The sequence below is a fragment of the Meleagris gallopavo genome, chromosome 13, assembly GCF_000146605.3.
Source record: "Meleagris gallopavo isolate NT-WF06-2002-E0010 breed Aviagen turkey brand Nicholas breeding stock chromosome 13, Turkey_5.1, whole genome shotgun sequence".
Lineage (NCBI taxonomy): Eukaryota > Metazoa > Chordata > Aves > Galliformes > Phasianidae > Meleagris > Meleagris gallopavo.
In genome coordinates this window covers 3,000,923-3,009,158 of record NC_015023.2, presented here as the reverse complement: position 1 = coordinate 3,009,158, position 8,236 = coordinate 3,000,923, and the positions used below count along the sequence as shown (strand labels likewise).

The following is an 8,236-nucleotide window of genomic DNA, read 5'->3' as shown; positions in this document are numbered from 1 at the left end:
AAAAAAAAAAGTGGAAGGATTCCGTTTATTAAAAAAAAAGGAGCTTAAGATTGCGTTCCTCCTGGAAAGAACAGAAGTCAGACAAATACACAGTTCTGCTTGTCCATAATAGTTTTATTTTATCAGTGCTCTCTCTGAAATACAATGGCTTGGTTCTCCTCATGTAAATATGCAGAACCTTTGTTCTTCTACTTTTATGTAGGTTTGCAGGTACACAGAAGTATTCTTGTGAATTCTGGATTTAACGATTTACTTTTTAAGGGCTCAGTTTGCTAAGTATCTGAAGGTGTAATAATCACCTTTCCCTGTTCAGGTCTGTTGTTCCTTTATCCCATATTATTCCATGTTCCATCTTTTTGATGTTGAGGCAGACATATGTAATCCTTGTTTGTCCAACAGGTGATAAGATAAAGTAATGGGCAGATAGTACTTGGTACTGTGATAATATACAGATGAAATACTGTATGAAGTTTATTCATATTTCACATTTTTGGTGCAGCATGCAAAAGTGATGTTGCGTTAGGGCAGAGCAGACTTAAAGATCTGAGAGCATTCCCTAGATCTGAAGAAGACTGATGCAGATAAGCAGTACTATGCCAAAAATGAGTTTAAGGTATAGAGAAAGGAACTGGGGGAAAGAGGGGTGGGATTGTACTGTACATCTGAGCACCAGGAGGAACAAGAGAAGAGATCCTTTCAAAAGTTCCCACAAATCCTGCTTTCTGATAGAATTGTATTTCCAGGCTTTATCTCCCAGTATGAAACTCAGATATTTTGGAAAGGTTAAGCAGAAGCATTAGTAAGATTTATTGCCTTGCCAGGCAGCAGTTTTACAAAACCTTTAGGAACTTAATAGCGTGCTGTCAAATTCAGTTGTAATTGGACAATAGCTTCAAAGGATTTTTAGGAGAGAACAGACTGGCTCAGATGTGCATAAACTCTAAACCAAATACTTTCAGCCTAGATTTTAATGTCAAAAGCTTTGGTCATGGTGTTCCTTATGCTTTTAATAACCAAGTGTGAGAAAGGAAACGCTGTCAAAACAGTCATTTGTCATTGTTGTCAACATAAGTAACTGGTATTTGTACAGTACCCATGCCAACAGAGTTAATTCAAATGCAATATCACTCATTTTTCAGAATGATGTAACAACAAAACTTGTTTCTTTAATTCTAGGGATGTAATCCTCTTGCGGAGACTGGTCGAAGCAAACTACAAAATCAAAGAGCTGTCCTAAACCAACAGATCTTGAGAGCAGTAAGAATGAGAACTGGTGCTGAAAATCTGTTACGGTATGTGCTGTCACTTCCCAGTCCTTTAGCCTGAGCAGCAAAATGATTTCTTTTGTGGGGGAGGAGGGAGACTTAAATAATTACTGCTGGACGCTTTGTGAATCTCCCCGCTTATCTCTGCTGGGACATTACCTGCTGTAAAGTGCACTTCCAAAGCTGCACTGTTGTAGCAAGTGGCTGCATGTTAGACTTGCTCTAACAGTCTAACTCTGTCTTGCTCTGTTTGATCAACTTTATTGCTAGTAATAATGGCAAGAGAACCATGTTGGGGGCAATACAGCCATATTGGAGATGTTTAGCTGGATAGAACATTGGGGTTTCTGAGGGAGATACTAGAATCCTTCCTGTGGAGGCTGGTAAGCTAGACCAAACACAGAGCCTTAAAAATACTGTAACTAAACTGCTACTAGGATCAGAGCTCACCCAATTATCTACATGGTGCTCAAGATCCTTTCTATTCTGTGTTTACATCCAGTGTGGATTATGCAGACAGCAGATTTAAACCCTGCTCAAACTAATCAACCTCAGGAATACAATAGAAATAGAAAACTTGCAGATAAAGCACATTTATAATGTGAGGTGCAAGGTTAGAATTTAATCCTTGGGATTCCCAGTTCTTCACCAAGATACTGTGTAAAACTGGAGGATGTGAGAAGCCTAAAAGTATCATAAGGTTGTTCATGAATATTTATGAAGGTTAATTTTAACTTAAAGGTAAATATAAAATGCTGCAAATTTAAAATAAGATTTTTTGTTGTTGTCTGATGACAATCTGTCTAAAAGTGGGGTAAAATATCCTAAAGCTGGATATGAATTGAGGCCCTTTATCTCCAGTTCACGTTTGTACTTACTGGTAATAGTTTAAGTCTCTAGTAAACAGTAATGCTGGATGGAGAATCAGGTTAGAAATATGGATATAATGAAATATGTAAATAATAAATCACACAGAAATGCTGGGGGGCTGTATTAATTTCCGCTGTGCTAGCGGTCCTCGAAGTTGGAATGTAAATATATGGATGGGAAAGGAACAAGCAAATCCTATTTGCATAAGAAAAAAATATTATAAACATATTGTATTACAAAAAATATATATATCTTCCTACCTGTAATGCATTATGTAATAACAGCTTCTCCATAAAACAGTTTTCTTTCATTCTTAGAATCAGAAGTCTCAGCAGATCATTATTCAGTTAATAAAGTGGGCGAGTCTCTTTTGAAAGAACACTTCCAAACTCCCTCCTCTACCCATCATCATCTTCTAGGAGGAGACCACATAATCTTAAAATAAGATAGGGATTCTTTTTAAGACACTTTAATGTTGTTGATTAATGTATCTGAAAATGATACTGACTCTTTAACTCATGAAAAAATTAGCATGTGACAAACCTTCGAGGTGTCTGCATGCTGTTATCTGGAAACTATTGTTCTCTTTTGACAGAAAAGCTAATAAATTCTGAAACATGAGGCCTTGTATCATCTCCTAAGGGGATAAAAAAATCTTAAAAATGCAGAGAATGCTAGCAGAGGGGTCAGCTCAGCTTGTGTACAAAACCTGTTTCTCAGCAATAAAAAAATGATGTCTCTTTCTTTCTCCAGGGCTACCACCAACAACAAAGTACGAGAACAGGTACTACTGGAACTGAGTTTTGTAAACTCAGACCTGCAGATCTTAAAGGAGGAGTTAGAAGGACTTAATATCTCAGTAGAAGTTTATCAAAATACGGAGTAAGTTTCAAATTACTAAATGATTAACAAGACTTGTATTTACCACTGAAAAAGGAAACTGTTTCTAGATGAATCTGAATGCTGGACAATAATAACCTGAAAGAACACAATACTTGATAGGAAGAGAACATATTTGATGGTAGATTTGTTGACCAAGGGTTAGTCTGTGTTGTTTGTCTTTCACTTGGGAAAGGTATGTGCCTCTAATCCTTAGATACAGAGTCCCTTCGTGAAGTGAATTGAAAGGTCTTGGGGCATTATGGAGAAACACATGGACCTAGCAGAATTTCCAGTACTTGACTAACTCGTTCAATGCATTCTAAAGAGAACAAACCTCGCGAATCTATCTGTTCTCAGATGCAGTATACACAACAATCCTCCTTAAGTGGAGGATAAAGGAACAACACTGCTTTTGGAGCATAAAGCAGCCTTGTAATTCTTAAGATGTGTACTTCAGTGGCAGAAAGGCATAAACTAACAGACTAAAACAGAGGTAGATGAAATTGGGATTTATCAAGATGTTATTCCAGCTTTAAAAAGCATGCTAAATTTCAATACATTCCTCAAACATAAAACTTTGAAGTTAAGGATTATTCACTGCCTGAATATTGCAAAGATTTCTCTAATGTTAGATGTCTTACTGCTCCTAGAACTAAACTTTTAATATTTGATTAACATTAGCAGCTCAAGATGCAAACTGAAGTGCTTTGTGGAGGGGGAAATAATTTATGTTCCCTCTTAGCACTTTTGTCAGTCAGGGTTAACTTCTAGATGGATTACAGAGAAGAGCCTGAATTCAGAGGAGCTAAGCACAGTTTCAGTGGCATAGGTTTCAACTGAATTCTAACCTGATGCAAAATATCTACATTTCATTTTTCTCAAAGGAAACTTTGTACAAGTTCCTACTGCCCAACGCCATGGAAAACTTTGACAGCTCTCTATTTGACAAAAGAAGCTTTCTATTGAAAATTTTGCTAGTCTTTATACACATACGTCAGCACGTAAATAGCAGTGAAAGTTAAGGCTGTGGGAATGAGAGACTCTGGCTGTGGTAATCCTACTTCTAGCTGAAGAGGATTCGAAGTATCTGCATTCTCAGTGAAGGATGAGCAGTAGGTCATGTCCTAGGATGGGTAGAATTGTTGCAGCTGCGTACTGCTATGACTTCTCTCCTGATCCCACTTCACAATCTGTTTTATTTTGCCTTTCTGTTGCTGTTCATTCTAAGCTGTAGATGCTTTTTACTTGTCATCCACTAAATTAATCCACACCCTCTGCAACTGCTCTCCGGCCTTTTAATAGCAAATAGCTATTAATAATTATCCTCTGAATCTTTTGTGCGTGTAGTCATCAACATGAGGTCACACCCATATTACTAGGTTACAGGATATTGTACTGCACCAGTTGGAAGTGTTGGCCTTCCCAGTTATTGCACACATCTCAGTTAGATTGAGGAACTTCTGCACTGATCTGGAAGGTCCACCTCCCTAACTGTCCAACGCCCCCCTGATGCAATCCATGTTGACTCTATGGGTGTGACACCTTGGAAACTTGAAAAATAGAACTTCCTCTGAGAAACAAATGCTGATGTCAACAGGAATTGTGAGTGGCATTAAGATTCGTTAAATCAGTAAGTTAGGATTTTGCTTGCGTGTATCACTTCTTTTTGACGGAAAAAATGTAGACTTAAAGTGATGTAAAAGTGTTGTGGCTTCTTCTAAAAGCCTCATCAGAAATAAAATCATTTGCACTGCCTGCAGTGATGCTTTGCCAGTGTGTCTCAGAAGCTCTTTCCAAGCTAGCAGAGCTGCTTTCTGGACCATGTCAACCAGTTCTAAGACTCCTCCACTGCTAAGGAAGCTGCACTGCTACTCCCATCTCCCCCAGGTAGACTTTTCACCAGTGAGAAAAAGATTTTCCTCTCTTTGGTGATAAGACCATAAATGAATCACACCCGCGCCACTTTGTGCTGGTAATGAAATACTCTGATGATTATACAGCTTGGAGGAAAAAGAAGAATATCAGATAAACCTCATAATTGCCAGAAACCAATCCATTAAACCTACTAAACAGACTATGTACCTGGAAGCAATCCTGATCTCACTATTTTGTAATTGGGTAATGTGCTTAGAGGAAAAGCAGTAAATGTAGTGGAAGTAGCTTTCATGCTGAGGTATAAGTGAGATTTTCTTTTTTTCAATCTCTGATGGTTCCATTGACTAGTGTTTAATAGTGGGATCCAGTTTTAAATCCATATTCTCTCGAAGTTAGTTTTTTTTAATGTTCCAGTTCTCATCTTTATTGCTCTGATATTTTATAGCTTGAGTTGTTTATGAGGTTAACACCTTGTCTAGAAGCTCAATTCTTCCAGTCTTAGGCCTTTCACTGTTGGTACACTCTGGCCCTGCTTTTCCCTGTTAGACACATATCAATTCTCTATATGAAAACATGGGTAGAATGTAAAATACTAATGATGATTATTGTTAGTTACTGTAACTCAATGTGGCAGATTTGTAGCAGCTGTCCATATAATTGTGCAGGTATGTAAAGGCAGAGCTGAGTGGCAGCAAGCCAGCTTTTAGGAGCTGTCTTTTCTTAGTGGAAAAACAGACACTCAAATGAAGAATGCACCTCACTCTCTCCTCTAGAACTCACAGGCTTTCTTGGGAAGGACAGAGATGTTGTAAACTATACACTTTTTACCTTAGCCCTCATTGACATGGTAGCTTTCTGTCAACAAATGAAACAAAAATAATTATCTTATTAATTTCCATAGAGGGACTTTCAGCATTCCCCTGGTACCTCTTGGCCTAAAGGAAACCAAAGAAGTAGACTTTACGCTCCCCCTGAAGGTAAATTTCTGAGACATACTTCAGAATAAATAGTTAATGGAGTAATTTCCATTTCAAATTTGTTTGAAGAAATAGTTTATGTATAATTTTGTTGTTGTTGTATTTGTCCTAGAACTGAGATCTCAACATATTTAAAAATTACCCAGTGATTAACTGGGCTGTTGCCCTGTGTCTTAATTTACATTCCTGTGAAAAGAGAAGTGGGCATGCAGAAGCTGGTGTACCCAGTGGAGATGAAGGTTTTAACATTTGTGCAGTGCTTCAGATGCACTAAGCACTACGTCCTTTAAGTCAGATCTTCCTTGCTGAGAAGCTATAACAGTCTAAACAATGTAAAAAAATTTTGTGTAATTTTTTTCTTCTCAGCCTGCAGCGTAATTATGGGATGGTTTTGTCCCTCTAGGGATATTTAGATTCTGTCTTTATTTCCAGACTTATGTTTTATGTTTTAGGTACAGGAGCACTTTAAGCTTGTGTGATTCTAAGTAGCATGTGAGTGTAGGAAAAAAACAATTTCTTCAGTTTTTCGTTCCCATAAGACTACTGATTCCCCTAAGGCTACTCTAGATGCCAAAGGAAGCAGTAACAATGATTGTACTGAGCGTAATACAGTGATATTCCAGTTTCCTCTAGCCAAGCCAGCTCAGTTGGGAAGCTGTGTTGCAGCATTATCACTGCTTGTTGTGGGCTTTGCCAGCTGTTTGAGCAACCTTCTGTATTTTTGGACTACCATGTACTGCACAATGCAGATTCTACCTCATGGAAAACTATTTCTTATATAAGCATAGAAGTTGCTGCTTTTATATCTGCAGGTTAATTTCTGTGCCAGGTTACTGTAGCATTGCAACTTACGGCATTGCAACTATGTCATTTCAGTGGAATTGACAAGAATTTGGCAGTGTCATTCTGTTAACAAGTTTTTTTATGGTCACTTGATTCCCTTGTTATTTTAACTTACAGCCTTCATTTGTCCTTTTCAAAACTGTTACATGCTGTTGTTTTAAAACTCGGTGGAGTTGATTTAATGATTTCCTGGTTCCTTTACACCTTTTCTAGGACTTTATTCTGGAACATTACAGTGAAGACAGTTCAGAGTATGAAGACGAAATAGCAGATCTCGTGGATCTGAGACAAGTAAGTTTACGTATGGCATCATGAGATTTCTTCCACGAGGTCTTCTAATTTAAAGTTGTAAATAATAACATTTGTATAGAATCAATGTATGTTTTATAGCTTACCATATTCATATTGACTTCATTTCTGAGATATGGAACATGAATCTCCACTGTCCCATAGCTTCACAATCTTACAACGTCTCCAGTATTATACATACGATTTCTTCGTACCTTTCATAAAATACCTGCAATCTCAGTTTAATTAGCTCCAAGACTTGCCAAACAGAAGCTTCTTTCCATAAAGATTATGTGCTACTTTGTGCAAAAGAAGAAAGAGAATGAAAACTTATTTGGAGTTCATCCATATGGCCTTAAGCTTACTGTTCTCACATTCCCCACATTTCTGTGATACACAGAAGTCCAGAGGAGGTAGAGCTTTATCCTTGGTATTTCAGTATTCATTCTGTAACCCAAGCAAATACGCCATATTCTGACTTGTTGTATTTTAAGGCCTGCCGCACTCCTAGCCGAGATGAAGCTGGCATTGAGATGTTGATGAGCTATTTCCTTCAACTTGGTTTTATAGAAAACAGATTTTTCCCACCTACCAGGCACATGGGAGTGTTATTTACATGGTAAGTGTGGAGTTCATGTTTGTTTGTTTCCCCTCCCCCCAGAACACCGTTAATCTTTTAACTGTCTTCAGTTTAATTTAAAGCATTTCTGTGTTTTTCCCCACTCTCATCCCACTGTTGTCAGTGTTTGTTTTTGTTTTTAATATTAGTGTAAACCTGACTACAATGTAGCCCTTCTCATGCTGTGTTAAATTATGATCTGGGTTACAGGTTTACACAAGGGAAAAAGAACATAATTTTAGACAACTGCACATATTCTCCTGGACTCTGAACTTTGTTGCCTGAAGCAGATGGGGGTCAGACCTTCCTTCAGTTTGTTGGGTATTTGGGCCAGGAATGAAGAGCGACTGACTTACTTTATTATAGTGGAGCATTTGCTAAATGTTTACTGTATTTATGAAGAAGGATGGACTCCTGAATTCAGAATTTTTTTTTTATTTTTTGATTGGAGATAACTGCTATGCAGCCAAGAGGCCATTAATTCCCAGTCTAGCTAGACAAAAGGAACTTACTAAAACTACTTAACGTATATATGGTCTGACCATGCCAGTAGTTGATGTATCGGCAAACTATTTAATAGGTGTCATGTACTTAAATAAAAACGTATAGAGAACATA

At 37.7% G+C, this 8,236-nt stretch overlaps 2 protein-coding genes across 2 annotated transcripts in view; both read left to right on the top strand.

Moving 5' to 3' along the window:
* The window catches only part of LOC100542236 (rhophilin-2-like), an 8,609-nt gene extending 7,372 nt beyond the window's left edge, over nt 1–1,237 (top strand). Inside the window, exon 9 of the mRNA XM_031555391.1 lies at nt 1,177–1,237. Coding sequence (XP_031411251.1) covers nt 1,177–1,237 — 61 coding nt within the window. The remainder of the gene's footprint in view (nt 1–1,176) is intronic.
* Nucleotides 1,152–8,056, top strand: LOC104912929 (rhophilin-2-like). Its single transcript, XM_010717752.3, has 5 exons — nt 1,152–1,292; nt 2,889–3,017; nt 5,794–5,869; nt 6,926–7,003; nt 7,495–8,056. The coding sequence occupies exons 1-5, from the start codon at nt 1,264–1,266 to the stop codon at nt 7,621–7,623; spliced, it is 441 nt and encodes a 146-aa protein (XP_010716054.1). The 5' UTR covers nt 1,152–1,263; the 3' UTR covers nt 7,624–8,056.
* The last annotated feature ends 180 nt before the right edge of the window (nt 8,057–8,236 follow it).

What these genes read in the sequence shown, in the direction of transcription:
- LOC104912929 (XM_010717752.3), top strand. Translation starts at nt 1,264, where the DNA reads ATGAGAACTGGTGCTGAAAATCTGTTACG. An exon ending in GGTGCTGAAAATCTGTTACG is followed by an intron (nt 1,293 to 2,888) that starts GTATGTGCTGTC and finishes TTCTTTCTCCAG; the next exon opens with GGCTACCACCAACAACAAAG. An exon ending in ATCTCGTGGATCTGAGACAA is followed by an intron (nt 7,004 to 7,494) that starts GTAAGTTTACGT and finishes TTGTATTTTAAG; the next exon opens with GCCTGCCGCACTCCTAGCCG.